This window comes from Sorex fumeus, unplaced genomic scaffold (genome assembly GCF_029834395.1).
Source record: "Sorex fumeus unplaced genomic scaffold, SorFum_2.1 ptg000093l, whole genome shotgun sequence".
In the NCBI taxonomy this organism is placed as follows: Eukaryota; Metazoa; Chordata; class Mammalia; order Eulipotyphla; family Soricidae; genus Sorex; species Sorex fumeus.
In genome coordinates, this window is record NW_026606150.1 from 5,612,569 (window position 1) to 5,631,706 (window position 19,138).

The following is a 19,138-nucleotide window of genomic DNA, read 5'->3' on the forward strand; positions in this document are numbered from 1 at the left end:
ATGATACCGTGGTCGGGTAACTTCAAGTCTTGACCACACTTACCATTTTTTTCTCATTTGTTGTGTCTTGCCTCACCAACCCCCTCCCCCACCACACATACAAACTCCAAACAGATCGGGCTTGCCCCTTTTGGGGCTGCCCAGGAGCAAAAGTGCTCAATAAAGTTTGAATGTGCAGGCAACCATCTCCCTACACGTTGCTATTATCACTATTTTTTAATCTCTTCTGCCCTGCACTTTGTTTTGTGGCCACACCCAGCAGCGCTCAGGTTAATTCCGGAGGGGGGGTGGGGGTGGGGGCTCAGGGGTGCGGCGAGTCGCAAGTGTGCAAGGGAAGGGCCCTGCCAGCAACATTTTAAATTTACGTACAACGATCGATTTTGAAATTTGGTGCTTTTTATTAAATCCTCCACTTTTCCCCCTCTCACGGACCAGGCTTTTTGACTTCCTTTTCGGTCTCACGCCCGAGAGAGGCGCGTATCTTTCCTTCTCGTTGGGCAATTCCATCAAGGAAGAAAAAGACAGTTTTTTTTTTTTTTAAAAAAACTGTTTCTAGTGGCCTCCAGGGTCTCAGCAGAAGCGGGAAGCGTGCTTCCCAAGAATGAATGAACGGCTCGAGGGCTTTTCGGCCGAAACCTGTCGGCCCCGCCGCCCGCCAAGGCGCCCAGTTCCGCGGCTATTTGTTCTGCTTTCTCCCGGTCCTGCCTCTCCGCGGCCGGCCTCGCCGTAGCGGCCACCAAGCGCGGGCTTGGCCTAGGCTGCCAGGACGAGGGCAGGTCTGGTCCCCGCCCGAACAAAGTTTTTCCATGGGGCCCATCGGCCCCGGCCCCACCCGGAGCTGAGGCCGCCGCGCCGACTAGGCCTCTCCGGCGCCGGCGCTCCAGCGCTCGCTCCCCCTTCGCCAACCCCCCTTCCCCTCCCCCCGGCGGAGGCGGTTGGTCCCGCGCCGTCGTCCCTCTCCCGCCCCCTCCGCGAATGAGCGGGCTGCAGGCCCTCTGGGATTGGCTGTACCGGAGTCGATCTTCCGTTGGCCTCTCTGATTGGCTGAAGGGCGCGCGGGAAGCGGATCCTGATTGGCTCGGTCAGAGCGCCTGCGCGGCGGGGTTCTCGGTGGCCAGCCATTCCTGGGGAGGACTGCAGGCCGGTCGGTCGTTTCGCCCGTCGCTGGAGGAGAGGTCCCGGCCCTCCGGAAAGGCGGCTGCGGCGGCAAAATGAAGATTTTCGTGGGCAACGTCGATGGGGCGGATACAACGCCGGAGGAGCTGGCAGCCCTCTTCGCGCCCTACGGCACGGTCATGAGCTGCGCCGTCATGAAACAGTTCGCCTTCGTGCACATGCGCGAGAACGCGGGCGCGCTGCGCGCCATCGAGGCCCTGCACGGCCACGAGCTGCGGCCGGGGCGCGCGCTCGTGGTGGAGATGTCGCGCCCACGGCCTCTGAATACCTGGAAGATTTTCGTGGGCAATGTGTCGGCGGCGTGCACGAGCCAGGAGTTGCGCAGCCTTTTCGAGCGCCGCGGACGCGTCATCGAGTGTGACGTGGTGAAAGGTAACGCGGGGGGCGCGCGCGTGCGCGCGTGCGCGCACGGGGCACTCTGCTTGTTAGCCACGTCCCTCTCCCGGGGGTCGGTCACTGCGCGGTGGGGCGGGGTGGGCCAGTCGGCGGGAATGAGGCCGGAGGTGTCGGGGGCGCTTTGGGCTGAGCCACCCTCCTCCCCCGCGGCTCCGGGTGGGTGCGGCGGCCTCCGGGAGCCGAGCTGCGGGGCCGGGGACGCGCCTGCGAGACTCGCGAGTGTACCGGGGGCGCGCCTGCCACTGGGCTCCGGGCCTGGCACCGAGCGGAAATTGGGAAGTGACGGGCGCACGCCGGATCGTGGAGCGGGGAAGATTTCGCCACTTCCCCCCTTCCTCGCCAGACGTCGGTGGTCAGAGCAAGGGAAGAGGGAAAAGGTGGGGGCTGACGCCCCGACACCGCCCTCGTGCTCCCTCCCGATGAATGCTCCCGAGCGGAAGGTAACGGGGCCCTTGGACGTTTCTCGGGCTGGAATCTCTTAACGTGTCCGGCTTGGGTCAGCTCACGGGTCTAGTTACCGTGGGGACCGGAGGGGCCCCTCCCAACCACTTTGGCCTTTCGATGCTGGTGTGGGGGGCTGGGGAATAGGCGTGGCAAACTGCGCTTCCCACCGCCCGCCCTCACGCTGCTGGTTCCCCTCCGCCCCCCACCCCCCGCCCCCCACCCCTTTTGGGCTCCATTGACGTCTCTGAGCTGGAAACCCCGACCTTTCGCACGTGGAAGGTCTCTTGCTTTCTGTGAAGGCCACTTCTCCGTATCCTTTACCTGCCAAGGCCGTGCCCCGGGGGCAGTGCCATTCGTTTCTGAGCTTGGTGGTTTTGCAGGGGGGTGTACTCAGACGGAGCGGGAGTTGGGGAGGGGCGTGTGAGCGGGGATCTCGTTAAATGCGGGCAGAATAAATGTACACTGCTCCTGTTTGCTCTTGGAGCCTGATCGGGGCAGATTGCTACTTGCCTTTTAGAGGGAAATGGATCACCCTGATTTAGGCCCGACTTGTTTTTAGGTGATCCAGGTTAACTTTTTTCCCTAGTCTGGGTCCTTGTCCCTCCCCTAAGCTCCTTTTATATGATGTCGGCCAGCTTGGCTGGCTCTTGTGCCCCGGGGCCAGTCTCTGTTCCTCTTGGGTGCAGGGGACACATCACGGTCAGCCCTGCTGCCTTCGAGGACCCGTACTGGGAGTCTGATGTCTATCTGGGTGTTGGAGTCTTACCTGCTCCCGCCCTGTGTAAGGTTTCTGGCCGGGGGAACTGTGGGTGTAGGTAGGTACTCGACCTTTTCCACCAGGAGACAGCTTTGGGACCACTCCCCTGACACGCGGAAGTGTAAAAGGGTTGTGGTCTCCACCGCCAGGAGCAATTCCTTGTTCTGCATTAATACTGCATTCTATTTTCCTCAACTCAGGTTATGCAAGTCCACGGCCGTCCGGAATTGGGTTTTCCTGCTGGGTGTTCTGAGGCGGGCTGGATGGTGCATGGATTTCGCTTTTGTTGAGTGCCAAAGAGTGGGGAAGGGCCTCACCTTGGGCACCTTGCCAGGAAATGGTTGGGCTCACTGTGGATTCCGGGTTTCACTGACGTGCCACGACTCCTGTGGTTCTTGGGCGCAGTGGCTTCTTGATTCAGAGCTTGCAAACTAGCGTCAGAGGGGCAGGCATGGCCCTGGGCCAGGAGCTTGCTTTTAGGTAGAGGAGAAAGGTGACAGTTTGGCTGACATGCAGCCACAGTGGGGGGCAGGAGTGTTGGGTGCGTGAAATACATGACAATTGCATGTGGTTCTAGCATTCTGGCTGATTTACTGCAAGAGTTGTGTGTTTTGTTCCTTTGGGAACATCTGATTTAGTAGCACTGCATTGACTCGAGGGAATGGAGGTTCACCGTGTCACAGAGTCCTTGGTCTGCTTCGATGGGAGTATGGGGCAAAGGGCGTGCCTTCTGCACATACCTTGGCATCCCTGTGGGTGAAGGAAAGTGAGGATTTTCAGATGGGAATGGGCTAGAAATTGTCTCTCACTCTACCAAAAACCTTCTGATTTCTTGGACTGGGAATGGGCACACCATTGACTCTATGTACTGGCTGTCAGATCTTTGAGAAGCACAGAAGCTCGGCATTGCATGGTACACCAGTTCTGTTTTACTTTACAGGAGGGGGAAAAAAACAGTTGCATGGTTACCAGGAGCTTAGATATGGTCTGATTTGCGGAGCAAAACCCTTCCGTAGCAACAGCATTGTAACCACTGTCCACAGCCACATTCTGTGGAGTATGGCGCCTAACTCACAGCGTTAGTAAAGATTTAGGTGTGAAAGGCCCAAGAGCAATTGCATTTGAGGGTGGGTAGTGCTGAAGTTTCACTTTAGAGGTTTTTGCCCTTAGGAGAAGAAACTGTTTTTCTGGACTCTTTACTTTGATCCTGGAGGAGTTTGTGGTGCCACCAGTGGTGGACATAATGTCAAACTTGACTTCCTAGCTCCTTCCAACGTGATGACCTCTTTCTTGAATTGGCTTTCCAGAACCCTGGGCCACTTGTTTGCTTTGTTCCTGGAAGGTTTTGGGTTGGTGGCATCTTTGGTAGAGCTGTGGTTGGATTAGGTAGCTGGTGACTGGTCCACTGATCCATCTTTCACACATTTCTCCAAGATCAGGTTAACCTTTTTTGGGGGGCGGGGGGGCTCTTTGGCTTTTGGGTCATACCCAGAGATGCTCAGGGATTATTCCTGGCTCTGCATTTAGGAATTACTCCTGGCAGTGCTCAAGGGACTATATGGATGGCTGGGGATTGAACCTAGGTTGGCCACATGCAAGTCATGTGCTCTACCCACTGAAAGAACTCTACCCACTGTACTAAGCTTCAACTCAGGCTTAGTAACTTAGAATAATAATATTTGGTCATGTTGGACTGAGGAGTCGTACAGTGATAGGGCTCTTACCTTACATGTGTTCGGCCTGGTTTCAATCCCCAGCACCCCTATGGTCCCCGAGCCTGCCAGGAATAGTCCCTGAGCCCAGAGCCAGTGGAAAACTGAGGACAGTCGATGTGCCCCTGGCCCCCCGCCCCCTACCCCCCCAAACAAACATATTTTTTTAAATTCACAGATATCCCAGCTTGATTTTTTAAATAGAACCCAGCAAAATAGGAAGTAGTGTATTGTGTGTATGCTCTTGTGAAAAAAAAACAAATTGAACATTTTGGGTATTGGTTTTTTTTTTCTGGGTCAGGAATCTGTTGGCCAGCCAGCATTATGGTATGGTGTCATATTCCCTTTAGTGCCTGAAGGTTATCCCTGGCAGCTGCCTCTAAGATCTGCCGCCTTCTGCTTGCAGTTGCCGCCTCCGGGTGCTTTTGCCATTTCCCTGAATATCTACACAGCCTCTACTTTTATTTTTAAATTGAAAGAAAAGAAAATTGGGTCCGGAGACATAGTACAGACCACCGTAGGGCACTTGCCTTACACATGGCTGGCTCAGATTTCAATCCTTGGCAGCCCTGAGTATCACCAAGTGTGGCCCCAAAACCAAAAAACGAAAGAAAAAAAATGTTTGGGGCTGGAGTGATAGTATAGTGGGTAAGTGGGATTGCACACGGCCAACCCCAGATTGTTCTCTGATATCTCATATGGTTCCCATAGCATTGTCGGTGTGGCTATAAAACAAAAAATTTTAAAAGTTTTGGGGCCGAAGAGATAGTACAGCTGGTAGGCATTTGTCTTGAACATGGCTGACCCCGGCTTGATCCCCGCCATCCCATATGATCCCCCAAGCACTGCCAGGAGTAGTTCCTGAGTGCAGAACCAGGAGTAACCCCTGAGCTTCACTGGGTGTGGGCCCATTTGGGACCGCACCCAGCAGTGCTGTTTCAGCTGGCTCCCTGCTCAGTTGTTCCCAGAGGTGCCAGAGGACCATGCGCTGGGGGTGCCGCAGGCGCCCCAGCCCTAGGCTCTGCTTTCAGACTGATCTCAGACCATTCACTTCTATTTTTAGCTCACTCTGCCCAATATGGAGGTAAGTGGTCAGAGAACAGTTGACACCGGCTATGGCAAGGGCGAAAGGAACATTCTGCTTTCACCTTTGGAAGCTGAGGAGTCGGGTCTGGCCATGGGGGTGAGGGGACAGAGAGCTGCAGTGACAGCTCATTTGGTTCTGTCCTCTCTAGGTTTGCATGTGCAGGTGGCACTGATTCTCCCTCTGTTGAGAGCGCAAGAATGTTCGCTAAGGGAGTAAGCCTGGGGCCCTTGCCAGGCTTGCATGGCCGCCCTCCTTTATCATTGTGTAGCTGTTCAAACTTCACCAGGCACTTTCCTTCTCCTTTGACTCTCCTGACTCAGGTAGGACAGATTTCTCAGAAGACCGAGTAAGATGTAAATTCCTGAAGAACTTGCAGCAGGTCACTGATACCAGGATCACCCACTGGGATTTCTTGTGCTGTATACTGTGCTTCTGATATTTGCTTGTTGTTTTTATTCTCATGGGAGACTGGGATTGTTGGCATTGCCTCGAGTCCACGAACATTACTGGATCTATAAGAACAGTTAGGGCATCAGTATGGAAATTTTTAGAAGTTAGCACCCTTCTTTATAGGCCAGTTGAAGGGATTTAGCTCTGGGAATGCAGGTAGGATAATTCCATCTAGGTAGTTGTTCATTTCCTCAACTGTTGAGCCAAAGGGGTCTGTCTGCACTTTGACTGTTAAAGTGCTAGAGGTCAAGGTGGGATTAAGTTTGGGGCCCAATTTTCTTTTTATTTTGCTTTTTGAGTCACACCCGGCAGTGCTCAAGGCTTACTCCTGGCTCTGCACTTGGGAAATGTTTCTGGTGGTGTTTGGGGGAGGGTAGGGTGGGGGTGGGGGGTGACCCTCTGGGATGCCAAGGATTGAACCTGGGTTGGCTTCGTGCAAGGCAAACACCTTGCCTGCTGTATTATCGTTCTGGCCTCTTGTGGCCCAATTTTCCACAAAAATTTTATCAGTGTCTTCGATCCTGCTTGCATGCTGTGATTTATGAGTTTGGACAGGAACGAGAATTTCTTCCCATTCTTTCCCCCTCCTGATTTTTCTTTTTGATTGATAGTTGGGTCAGACTTCTGAGGTGAGCCTCCTGTCTTAGCGTCCCCACCACATTGCACTTAGCTCCTGAATGAGAACCTCACGGGGAACCTCAGCCTCTAGAGCCTGCCGAGACCAAATATTTCCTGTAAACAGTGATCTGTGAATGGCAGCCCTAGGGGAAACTGGTGAGATGTCATGTGGCCTCAGGAGGGCGGCTCGCTTCCATTCCACATTCACTGGGTTCCATGGAGCGGCTCCTCTCTAAGCTTCAGTTCCCAGTCAGGTTACCCCCAGGGCCTGACTCACACACTCACTTCTCAGGCAGAGACAGGCGTGGCTAAGGGTCATGGACAGCGAGATTCTGTTGCTGGGCTGCCGCGTCTGAATGGGGCCAGCCTGGTAGTTGCCCGTGTGCTGGTCCACCAGGCAGCTTGCAGTGGTGGTGCTTGGCTCTGCTCCGCACATTGTGGTAGGGCCGGAGGAGGTCCTGCTCATGGAAGTGCTTTTTACAGGGCAGGGCTGTGAAGAAAAGGAAGATCTTACTGGAGGAGTTTAGTGAGCTGGACTTTGAGGCTCTTGTACTTGAGATATGGGTCAGGCCTTATCTTGTGTGTACATCTCCACACTTGCGAGTTGAGCCTCAGGCAGTGTGGTGTGAGCTTGTGTTAGAGGGAGTGATCAGGAGTCTTCTGCAGTTTGTCAGTGGTTTATGTTGGTAGGAGCGGTGATGGTGTCGTGTTACAGTTCATCTTCCGATCTTTCTTGACCAGGACGTTGGTTCAGGTGGCTAAGACGGAGAAGGCCTTAGGCAGAGTCAGAAACTTTGTTCTTGGGAGCCATGGCTTACGAGAAACTCCTGGAGAGGAGGGTTTGGAGGCCTGGAGGTAGCTGGCAACAGCTGGTGCTGTTGTGTGTCCGACTGGGACCCACTGGGTAGCATGCCCTGCCCCCCTAATTGCTAACCCTCTGTCTGCTGCTTTATCAGACTACGCGTTTGTTCACATGGAGAAGGAAGCAGATGCCAAAGCCGCCATCGCGCAGCTCAACGGCAAAGAAGTGAAGGGCAAGCGCATCAACGTGGAACTCTCAACCAAGGGTCAGAAGAAGGGGCCTGGCCTGGCTATCCAGTCTGGGGACAAGACCAAGAAACCAGGGGCTGGGGATGCGGCATTCCCCGGAACTGGTGGCTTCTCTGCCACCTTCGACTACCAGCAGGCTTTTGGCAACAGCACTGGTGGCTTTGATGGGCAAGCCCGCCAGCCCACGCCACCCTTCTTTGGTCGCGACCGCAGCCCTCTGCGCCGTTCACCTCCCCGAGCCTCTTACGTGGCTCCTCTGACGGCCCAGCCAGCCACCTACCGGGCCCAGCCCTCAGTGTCGCTGGGCGCTGCCTACCGGGCCCAGCCCTCTGCCTCTTTGGGTGTTGGCTACCGGACTCAGCCCATGACCGCCCAGGCAGCCTCTTACCGCGCTCAGCCCTCTGTCTCCCTGGGGGCTCCGTACCGGGGCCAGCTGGCCAGCCCGAGCTCCCAGTCGGCTGCAGCGTCCTCACTCGGCCCCTACAGTGGCGCCCAGCCCTCGGCCTCGGCGCTCTCCTCCTATGGGGGGCAGCCGGCTGCGGCTTCCTCGCTCAACTCCTACGGGGCTCAGGGCTCCTCCCTCGCCTCCTATGGCAACCAGCCATCCTCTTACGGCGCGCAGGCCGCCTCCTCCTACGGGGTTCGTGCCGCTGCCTCCTCTTACAACACCCAGGGAGCGGCTTCCTCCCTCGGCTCCTACGGGGCCCAGGCAGCCTCGTACGGGGCCCAGTCCGCAGCCTCGTCACTAGCGTACGGGGCCCAGGCAGCTTCCTACAACGCCCAGCCCTCGGCCTCCTACAATGCCCAGTCGGCCCCCTATGCTGCTCAGCAGGCGGCGTCCTACTCCTCCCAGCCCGCCGCGTACGTGGCCCAGCCAGCGACAGCGGCCGCCTATGCCAGCCAGCCCGCCGCCTACGCTGCGCAGGCCACCACCCCGATGGCCGGCTCCTACGGGGCGCAGCCAGTTGTTCAGACCCAGCTGAACAGTTACGGGGCGCAGGCGTCCATGGGCCTGTCGGGCTCGTATGGGGCGCAGTCGGCTGCCGCGGCCACTGGCTCCTACGGCGCCGCCGCCGCGTACGGGGCGCAGCCTTCGGCCACCATGGCCGCGCCGTACCGCACGCAGTCGTCGGCTTCGCTGGCTGCGTCCTATGCTGCCCAGCAGCATCCCCAGGCGGCTGCCTCCTACCGTGGCCAGCCAGGCGGTGCCTACGATGGGGCAGGTCAGCCGTCTGCAGCCTACCTGTCCATGTCCCAGGGGGCCGTTGCCAACGCCAACAGCACCCCGCCGCCCTATGAGCGTACGCGTCTCTCCCCACCCCGGGCCAGCTACGACGATCCCTACAAAAAGGCTGTCGCCATGTCAAAAAGGTACTGTATGCCCCCCCGCCTCTGCCCCCAACTGGGGCTTTGGGCAAGGGGCTGTGGTTGGCACGGGAGGGAAACTGGAGCCACTGGCCCCGCCCTTGGTCTGCTCGACTTCCCCGGGGTGGCCGGAGGCTGAGGGGGTGGCGCCTGTGAACTTTTCCGGTCACCGGGGTTCAGGTGGAGCGCAGTGCTCAGCCTGGGGGGGGGGGTCCCAGCTAGTGCGGCTGGGAGGCGCGTCCTGCCCTGGCTTGCCCCAGCGCCGGGGAGCTGCTGCCTCGCAGGACTGGCCCACACCTCTCCCACCGTGTCACGGAGCCTGAAGCCTGTCCCGTGGTTGTCCAGGCTTCTGGGCGGGCTGGGGGGGGGGGGGGGTCGAAAGCGCAGTCCCTTTGGCACTCGCTGGCTAAAGGCACGATGTCTGAGGTGCGTCCACGCTGGGAAGTTGGGGACCTTGCCTTCGTCCGCCGTTTTGTTGATAACTGATCAAGGTCTTTCTGCACAGGGCCCTGGGGCGGGGCTAGTTCACTCGTGGTTCGGGGACACAGGCCAGCTCCGGAGGGAGGGCTGCTGGGGGGGCGGGGCTCGGTTTCCCACGGAGTTGACCCAGGCTGGATTTCTTACCCCTATAGGGTGATGAGCCTTCTGACAACATCTTGTTTGTTGGAGACCAACCTGGTCACGCCCTCCCCCTCCCCCCTGGCATCTCCCCCATGCCCACCTGGAGCCCTCCCCTCAATTGTCTCATTCACCAACTGTCTTCTTCTCTCGACTAGGTATGGTTCCGACCGGCGTTTAGCCGAGCTCTCTGATTACCGCCGTTTATCAGAGTCGCAGCTTTCGTTCCGCCGCTCGCCGACAAAGTCCTCGCTGGATTACCGTCGCCTGCCCGATGCTCATTCCGATTACGCACGCTATTCGGGCTCCTATAATGATTACCTGCGGGCAGCTCAGATGCACTCTGGCTACCAGCGCCGCATGTAGGGCCATCCGGGGACGGGGCACCACAGGGAGGGAAAGAGGAGAGGTGTGGGGTGGGATGCAGACCCAGGTTACGGCTACATTGACCCAGACTCTCCCGTTTTCGGTTTTTCATCCCCTCTACCATGTGGGCCTTCCCCAGCAGACGATCCCTTTGAGTGGTCGGCAGTAACCTACTTCGTTCCTTCGCCTCCGCAGAAAATCTTGCTACTGGCTCTAGATGTGCGGTTTCCCCTCTCCACTGCCTCCCATCACTCAAGGATGGGAATTTTATGTTTTTTTTTTTCCTGGCTCCCGTTTATTTTTGTGCGCGATATTTAAGGTCGTCTGATGGGGAAGCAGCCTGCAGCTGAGGTCCGCGTCGCCTTTTTCTTTTTAGATGTGAGGGAGGCCGGGAAAGGGTTAGCTTTTAACCATTTCCTGTGTACCAAGCTGTGCCAGCAGTCCAGAGGGCCCTGACTTTGCCCTCTGCCGATTGCCCTGAGCCCGAGTCCCTGTTGGGACCGTCAGTTGGCGAATGTCAAATCTTGATTGGCCACTGACGTTCCAGCTAATGCCGAGCAGCGCAGCCCCACATCCCCATCTCCCCAAGTAGGTGGTGTTAGACAACCTTGATTTTCCCCCCCTTTTGTATGGAGTACAAATAAAACTTGGGGCAATTTGCAGTTTGGAACCTGGTTGTCATTGTCTTGATTGCACTGTTTCAGGAGCCAGTTTGACATCCAGGAAGACAGGCCAGTCAGAGGGAAGCAGCCAGGGAACCGGGGTGCTTGAGGAAGGGCACTCGGGGGAGTGGAGTGATGACCCTGCTGCCTAGAGGGGTTTAGTTTGTTGACCTGTTAGTCTGCATCTGGGGGGCTGGATTGTTGAGACCGAGTGGCTTGGATTTCCTCAACTCTTAATGTGAATTAATCACCAAAATGTAGTAAATTTTTTATTGCTCATTTTCCTCTGTCTTTGTGTGACCATTTACCCGGACTTGGCTCCAAAAAACAGCCCGTGCTCCCCACAGGGTGGTTGTGGGGTTTGGCTTCTCGAATGAGAAGGGGTGGCGGGCTGCATCGTTGCCTCCACGTCTCGCAGATCCTTCAGGCAGTGAAGGGCCTGTGAGCGCTGGCGTGGGGACCTGGAGGGCAAGGAGCCGGCCCCGGGGGGTGAGGGCGGGGTGGGCAAGGCCAGTGCCTGCTGCTGTCCTGTGTGTGGAGAAAGCGCGGGAGGCGGGACGCATGCCTCAGTTTGAAGCAAGTCTGGGGGATTCTCGCCATGCACCTGGTGTTTCGCCTGTTGACCGTCTCCACGGAGTGTCCTTCCTGCGCCCTGCCAGCCCCTGCCATGGCAGTACATGGTAGTATTTGTGACTCCCTGCCTCCTTGCGTGGGGGAGTTTCAGGCCGAGTTTACATTTGAAGGTGTCATAACAGACACCTGGCCGGGGTGAAGTGCAAGTGTGACGGACGCTAAGGATGCTGGGAAGGGGTTGGAAGTGGAGGGCTTTGTGTGTCTTCGGGACTGGGGATTGAGGGGCCTGGGCCGGAAGCCCCGCAGCGCCAGTTGGGTGGTGTGATTGTGGGTTGTGGGACTACTGAAGTCCTCCAAGGGGCTGCAGAGACAAGGTTTGGGAAGCTGTTTGGGTCGAGCTGAGGCGCGGTGGAGCAGTCAACCAGGGGTTCGTATGGGCTCCCTGCTGCTTGGGAGCTTGCCCAGACATCCGTGAGTGCTTGTGGATACTGAATTGGGGTCAGCTCGGGTTCTGGTACCATAAACACTTTCTTGGCTTCTCTTTGTGCTTACTGCTTTGTCGCTTCTTGTCAATTCTTTGCAGAACTGGGGGAGGATGGGGAGCAGGAGAGTTCGATAGGTTTCCTTGTTTGGAGGGGTTGGTTTATGGTGCTTAGAGCTATTCCCAGTACAGTGCTGGGGAGGTCATGAGGTGCCAGGGATCGAACCCGGGAATGAAAAGCTTGCACTTCAGCCCTTGGCACCATTGCCCTGACCCCAGTAGGTTTTTTGCCACTCCTGCAGCGAGAGTGGTGGACTGCAGGCCACGTTGAGAAGCCTGGCTCTGGTTGTTGCCCCGGGATGGAGGGTTGGTTGATGTAGGCCTGTGACTGTGGCTTGTGTGTTTCCAGTATTTGTCTGTGTGGCTTTCTGTCCCCTTTTCTCACCAATAAGGATTCTACCCCTGGCCCATGGTAGCTGTGGACAAGTTACTTGGCCAGTGTTGGTTTATTGCAGCCCGAGTTCGTCAGTGACCTGGCCTAGCTGCACGTGGTATTTAAGCCCTGGTTGCCTCAGCCTGGATGCTTCTCTAGCTGGTTGGATCAGAAGGAGCTACAAAGCCAAATTTTGTTCTCCTTTAATTCGGGGGGAGATGTCACACTCGGCAGTGCTCAGGGATTACTCCTGGTGGTGCTCAGAGGAGCATAAGTGATGCTGGGGATTGGCCAGATGGGAGTCAAGTGCCTTCACCCCTTTAATTCCCTTTTTTTTAGATTATGCATCTCCTCATACTTTGCTTTCTGTGGTTTTCTGATTTCTATAGGGGGTTCTATAACTTGAAAGGCTTGAGTTTGGTGAATGGGAAGTCATTAAATTTTTATTTTGGGGGGTGGTATATGAGCTGATATTGTATAGATCTTGGAATTTCTGCTTCAGTCACCTATAACTTGACCTTCATTGGAGAAATTGGGGGCTTTTCAGGGGGAGGGGAGCTTTGGGCAATGGTCACACCAGGCGTTTCTCAGAGTTTATGTGCCTGGTTTTGCACTCGGATCACTCTGGGCAGGCTTAGGGGACCTTAAAGGATACTGGGGATTGAACCCAGGCCCAATGTGTGCAAAACAAACACCCTACCCACTGTACTATTGCTTTGGCTCCTCATTCGGGAAAATTTAGATTTTTTTTATTCTGTGACTGGATGGCCTATTCTCAGCTTGCTCTCTTTGGAGGTTGAACCTTGTTTGGAATTGGGCATACCTGGGCCTCACTCCTGTACCACTGTGGCGAGCCTCGGGGCTGCCTGCTGGTCTGTCAGTGACTTGGCCATCACTGTACTGACTGTTCCTGTTCCTTTACCCTATCAGGTTAGTAGACTGACTGAGATCAGGAAAATAATTATGCTGGTTATACCAAAAAAAGGAGTGGAGTGGTACTTGCACATGGCTGGCCCTGGTTTCATCCTTGAATACACCATTGAGTGCCCTCCCCCCCCCCAAAAAAAAACCAAAAAACAAAAGGAGTTTGAGCTATAGAGAAGGTGATGGAGAGCATGTGAAAAATTTATGTTTACCTGAATTCTATAGTCTTTTTAAAGACCATAGAGTGCAAAATTCCCCAGAAAAGAATATTAAAATATAGCTTAAAGAATTGCTTTAAAGAATATTTTTAAAATATAGCTGGAGCTATATAGCATAGCCAGTGCATGCTACCCTTAAATGCAACTGATCCAGGTTTAATCCTTGGCACCCCATCTAGTTCCCCAAGTCTGCCAGGAGTGGCCCCTGAGTGCAGAGCCAGGAGTAAGCCCTGAGCAACACTGGGTGTGTCCCCGAAACAAAAAATAAAATTTACCAGACTAGAGACACATAAGGTGGTCCTCCACCAACTACCAGAAGTGATCTCTGGATACAGAGCCAGGACAAAACTGAGCACAGCCAGGTATATCATTCCCCCTCAGCAACCAATGAGTTAGGGATGTGTGTGGCCTGGAGCTACATCTTGCATATAAGACTCCTTAGATTGATCACCCCCTTCCTGAAACCAAACAGGCAGGATGGACTTGAACTAGTTAACTGGTTATAGTTAGTAAGCAATGCTGGCGATGGGGAGCAGACATAGGTCACATGACTGAGTCCACGGGTGGCAGAGAGAGGCCTGGGTTTGATCTCCAGCACCGTGTGGTTCCCATAACACTGCTGGGAGAGACCCCTGGCACTGCCTGGTATGGCCCCCAGAAATAAAATAATGCAATGTGGGAAGTGACAGGAAACTTGAAGATGGATTGGTTTGATTTGAAAGCTGATTTGTCAGCGAGAATAACTAAGCATGCTGCTTCTAAGGTTTCCTATATTTTTTTGTTTCTGGACCACACCTGGCGATGCTGGAGTGTTACTCCTGGCTCTGCAATCAGGAATCGCTCCTGGTCATACTCAGGGGACCATATGGGATGCCAGAGGTCAACCGGATTGGCCGCATGCAAGGCACAGGCCTTACCTGCTCTATTACCGCTCCGACCCCTTCCTAAATTTATTTTCTGTGGGATCGCTCACCAGGCAACCTGAGAAAGCAAGTCCCCTGACCACCATTCCAGCTCTCTGGCCCAGGTGTCCTAGATTTCAATTCTGGCTCTCCCACTTAGCTATGTGATTCTGGATGTGTCAGGTTTTTTTTTTTTTTTTTTTTTTTTTTTTGCATTTTGGGTCACACCTGGCAATGCACAGGGGTTACTCCTGGCTCTGCACTCAGGAGTTACTCCTGGCGGTGCTCAGGGGACCATATGGGATGCTGGGAATCGAACCTGGGTCGGCCACGTGCAAGGCAAACGCCCTACCCACTGTGCTATCTCTCCAGCCCCAAGGATGTGTCAGTTTTTAAGGAAAAGCGAAGATAACAGTCAACATTAATCCTGAAGTTGCAGGCATATCTCAATTATACTTACAAAAATATTTTGTGGGGCCAGAGAGATACAGTACAGGGGGTGGGAAGGCTTGCCTTGCAAGCGGCCAATTTGTTTTTTTGGGCTGCACCTGTCTGTAATCAGGAATCTTTCCTGAGGGCTCCAGGGACCATATAGGGTGTTTGGGATTGGACCCGGGTAGATATTGTACAAGGCAAGCATTCAAACTTCTTTACTGTTACTTGGGTCCCAATTTTTTGTGGTCTGTGGTGTGGAGTCAGAGATTGAACCCAGTATGTCACACAATAACAAATTGATCAGCTGATCTATGACTCCAACCAGTTTTTTGTTTGGGAGGTGGAGTGGGAGGGTGGGACACACTTTGGCTATGCTCAGGGCTTACTCCTGGCTTTGTGCTGAGGTCATTCCTGATAATGTTTGGGAGACCAGATGGGGTGCCAGAGATGGAACCCAGGTCAGCTGAGTGCAAGGCAAATGTCCTACCTGCTGTATTTTATTTTGTGGCTTTTTTGGGGGTGGGGTGGGGTCATACCTGGCGATGCTCAGGGGTTAGTCCTGGCAGTGCTTTGGGGACCATAATTGAATGTGGATTGGTTGCATGCAAGGCAAATGCCCCACCCGCTGTACTATTGTTTTGGCCCTATTTTTTTCTTGATGTAAAAATCACCGGAAACTATATGGCTGGAAAGTAATTTTGAACCCATCCAGGGCTCTGTTCGAAGGATCAGGTAATGAACAAAGGGTATCATGTATATTATGTGTGTGTAAACGGATATATATGTTACATGTATAATACATGTAGCCACATACACATGCATTAAGTGCTAGCCATCTGGTAGAAATAAGGAATTAGAACCTTCTGGGGACTTTTCCATGTAGGTGTGAGTGGAATTTTGTAATGAGTGGCAACTAAGATACTTAGGCCATGGAACCACATCAATTTTGGCCACCTCTGGGGCCAAAGGCAGTCTTGTTCTGTCCTGGGATTATTCTGGGAATCGGGAAGGAAAGTTTTTATATGGCGTGGGAGATCTGCAAAGGCAGGACAGGAGGCAGCTGAGAGGATGTAAATTGTAGGATTGGCAACCTAGGAAGCTTGCTGGACTGGCCTTAGTGGGTGCCTCTGAACATCAAGAGAAGTATTAGCTTTTATTGTTTGTTTTGGCCCCTAGCTGCGGTGCTTGGGGGTTTCTCCTGGCTGTGTTCAGGAATCAGTTGAGGACCATAGGAGATGCTGGGGATTAAACCTGGGTCAGCCACGTCCACGGCAACTCCACAGTCCACTATGCTATTGTCCCAGCCCCAATACTAGTTTTTATTTTCCTTTTTGGGTCACATCCATTGATGCTCAGGGGTTACTCCTGACTCTGCACTCAAGAATCACTTCTGTTGGTGCTCAGGGCACCATATGGGATGCCGAGGATTGAACTCCAGGTTGGCCGCCTGCAAGGCAAATGCCCTCCCTTCTGGCCCCCCATACTGGTTTTTAATGAGCAGTATAAATCATTTCTAGGTATATTAGGTCTGCACATTATTTGTATTCATCCCCGAGGGTATATGAAGCTATGAAGCTTGAGTGGTTTTCATTAAATTTGACTTTTTCTTTCATTATCCCATATAGTTCAGGTTTGGAGCTGGGCAGGCTGTAGCTTAGTGAGAGTGCATGCTTTGCATGTATGAGGCCCTGGGTTTGATTTCCGCACCTCTAGTAAAAAGTCCGCCCAGCCTCCATGTGCTTTCATTTTGCAGTTACATGCACGTATGCTCTTCATTCAGACACCCACAGCCACAATATTTATATTTTGCTCTCAAAGAACACCAGTTTTCTAGATACTTTGGACACTTTCTTTTTGCTGCTTGGTAATCTGATCTGTAAATCCAGAACCATCAGAATGGCATCTACAGTGTTAAAGACGGTGCTTTAGAAATAGTCCATTCAGTCTCATTCTGTATAACTAGAATGACCCAGGTAAAGGATTTGAATAGTCTGGGGGGAGGGGGGCAGCGTCAGGGATCAAACCCCGAACCTTACACATGCAAGGCGGGCACGCTGCTACTGAGCCTCATCTCTGGCCCTGGACAAGGATCTTTCACTTAGTTGTTTAGGTTTTGGGGCCATACCCAGTGGTGCTCAAGGCTTAGTTCTGGCTCTACTCTCAGATCACTCCTGGTGGGCACGGGGGTGGGGGTGGGGGTAGGGATTGAACCCAACTCAGTAAGTGTGCAAGGCAAACACCCTACCTTTTGTACTATCAGTCACACCCAGGATCCTTCATTAAACAACCTTTAATGGTTTAGGCACATTTGATTTGGGAATCGCCCTCGTCCCAGCGTGGGATATGTGATTCCTTTCTTTTATTTTATATGGGGCCCCTCTTTTGTTCTCTCTCCCTCAATAAAATTATCCTACTTAAAAGATGAAAAACCTGTGATAGTTTAGGGACCAAAGAGAGCGGCTGATGGGCCAGAGTGTGTGCTTCTCACGGATGACCTGGGCTTCATTGCTAGTACCACAGGGTTCCTTGAACACCACCAGGATTGACCCCTGAGCACCGAACTAGGTGTGGCCCCAAACCAAACAACAAAAATAGTGATTGATAAGGGGCAGACTGAGCTGCTTTAGTACTACTGGGTAAGATTCAGCAAGGCACATGAGTATCAGGACAAATGTTCCTACCCAGAGCTGGAAAGTATCATGGGTTAAGGGGTTTGCTTGCATGTGGCTATTCTGGGTTCAATCTCTGCCACCACATACTCAGCACAGCCAGGTGTCAACCCCCGAAGACAAAAACAAATGCTTCTTCCATTTACATGTCAAATTTGACACCCTGGAATCAAAAACTGTTAGCAACATGCATTGCACCATGAGGCCTGGTTCAGTCCCGGCACCGCACAGGAAACCAGCACACTCGCACAGCCGTTGACTGTACCCTGTGGCTTTCGAGCACCTGCTTCTGTTAGAGGGAAACTGGAAAGTATGATACAGGTAAATATGCTTGCTTTCAATGTTGAGTGTCCATGCTCTCATCAGACTGATGCCTGAAAACCCCCAATTTCTCACCTCTTGGTTATCATTAACTCCTGCTTTCATCGCTCCATTTGTTAACTTGTTAACAAATATTTGCTTCCCCTGTGCCATGTGCTAATAACATCGGGGACATAAGGAACAAGAAATGGTTCAGTGGTTCTTTGGTAGAACAAGAAGTATTTGCTGGGTCAGGGGGTCGGAGGAAGCAGAAAAATAAAAGTGGTAGGATTTCAGGAGGTTATGGTAAGTATCTGGAAAAGTAGTATGGAGTAACAGATAGTTATGGATACGTTCAAGGATTGGAGTGGGAGATTGTCTTTAGATAGCCTGGCCAGTGAAGGATCTGGAGAAATAATCCAGTCTGAATGAGTTTGGGACAAAAAGGCCAGGGGATGGGGCTGGAGAGATAGCACAGCCGGTAGGGCGTTTGCCTTGTTTCATGCGGCTGACCCGGGTTCGATTCCCAGTATCCCATATGGTCCCCGAGCACCGCCAGGAGTAACTCCTGAGTGCAGAGCCAGGAGTAACCCCTGTGCATCCCCGGGTGTGACCCAAAAGGGGAAAAAAAAGCCAGGGGAAGCTGGGGAATTGATTTAAAGGGTTGGAAAACGTTTCTCGTGGGTGACTTGGGTTCAGTCCCTAGGGCAGGCACCCTATGCTACCCTGAGCACTGCTGGGCAGAACTCCAGAACAGAACAACAAAAGGCAGCGTGCTGAAGAAGTTGGGGGGGTTGATGGGGCAGTTGGGGCGGGGGCTGGGGACTTGGTTGCAAAAGTGGAAGATTCTGGCAAGAAGCATTTTGGGCTTAGGGAGTTTCAAATATTTCTGCTTGACTTAAAAAGCCGAGGTTGGAGCTAGAGCAATAGCACAGCGGGTAGGGCGTTTGCCTTGCACGTGGCTGACTTGGGTTTGATTCCCAGCATCCTATTTGGTCCCCTGAACACTGCTGGGGATGATTCCTGAGTGCAGAGCCAGGAGTAACCCCTGTGCATCACCAGGTGTGACCCAAAAAGTAAATAAAAATAAAATGTTAAAAAGCAAAGAGGGATACTTAAATGTGGCTTAATCAGCTGGATGAGTTTGTAAAAGTGAAGCCACCTTGAGGGTTTTCAGAAGGTAAATCGGAATTAAGATTGGGGGAAGTGCACATTGGCTTGAACTGTCTTCCTGAGGGTTAGATTCCCAGTTATTCTCTTAGGATTAGAATTTCATAGGATGAATTGATCTCATAAACCCTAGTTATTTTGAAAGAGTTTTATCTACAGGGCTGTTGGGACACACCAAATTGGAAGATAAAACTGAATGGACCCGAGGGAATTTTTTTTTTTTACCACGTGCCTCGTCCTGCAGAGATTTGAGTTGTGACCAGCTCAGGGAAGGGCACACGCAGCTGAAGTTGGTTCTCTTCACTTCCTCAGAGTGGCAGCATCCCCAGTGA

At 53.4% G+C, this 19,138-nt stretch overlaps 1 protein-coding gene across 2 annotated transcripts; it reads left to right on the forward strand.

The window, feature by feature from the left end:
- Window positions 1-1,102: 1,102 nt before the first annotated feature.
- On the forward strand, window positions 1,103-10,983 carry RBM14 (RNA binding motif protein 14). Of its 2 annotated transcripts, XM_056131932.1 has the most exons (3): window positions 1,103-1,548; window positions 7,597-9,061; window positions 9,832-10,983. In XM_056131932.1, exons 1-3 carry the CDS (start codon window positions 1,212-1,214, stop codon window positions 10,037-10,039), a joined length of 2,010 nt encoding a protein of 669 aa, XP_055987907.1. In that variant the 5' UTR covers window positions 1,103-1,211; the 3' UTR covers window positions 10,040-10,983. The 2 variants fall into 2 exon arrangements, with proteins under 2 accessions (XP_055987907.1, XP_055987908.1); XM_056131933.1 differs by lacking the exon at window positions 7,597-9,061 and having other exon boundaries at window positions 9,832-10,005.
- The last annotated feature ends 8,155 nt before the right edge of the window (window positions 10,984-19,138 follow it).

Coding starts and splice junctions, on each gene's coding strand:
- RBM14 (XM_056131932.1), top strand. CDS start 1,212: ATGAAGATTTTCGTGGGCAACGTCGATGGGGCGGATACAACGCCGGAG. Junction 1,549..7,596: donor CGAGTGTGACGTGGTGAAAG/GTAACGCGGGGG, acceptor CTGCTTTATCAG/ACTACGCGTTTGTTCACATG. Junction 9,062..9,831: donor GCTGTCGCCATGTCAAAAAG/GTACTGTATGCC, acceptor TCTCTCGACTAG/GTATGGTTCCGACCGGCGTT.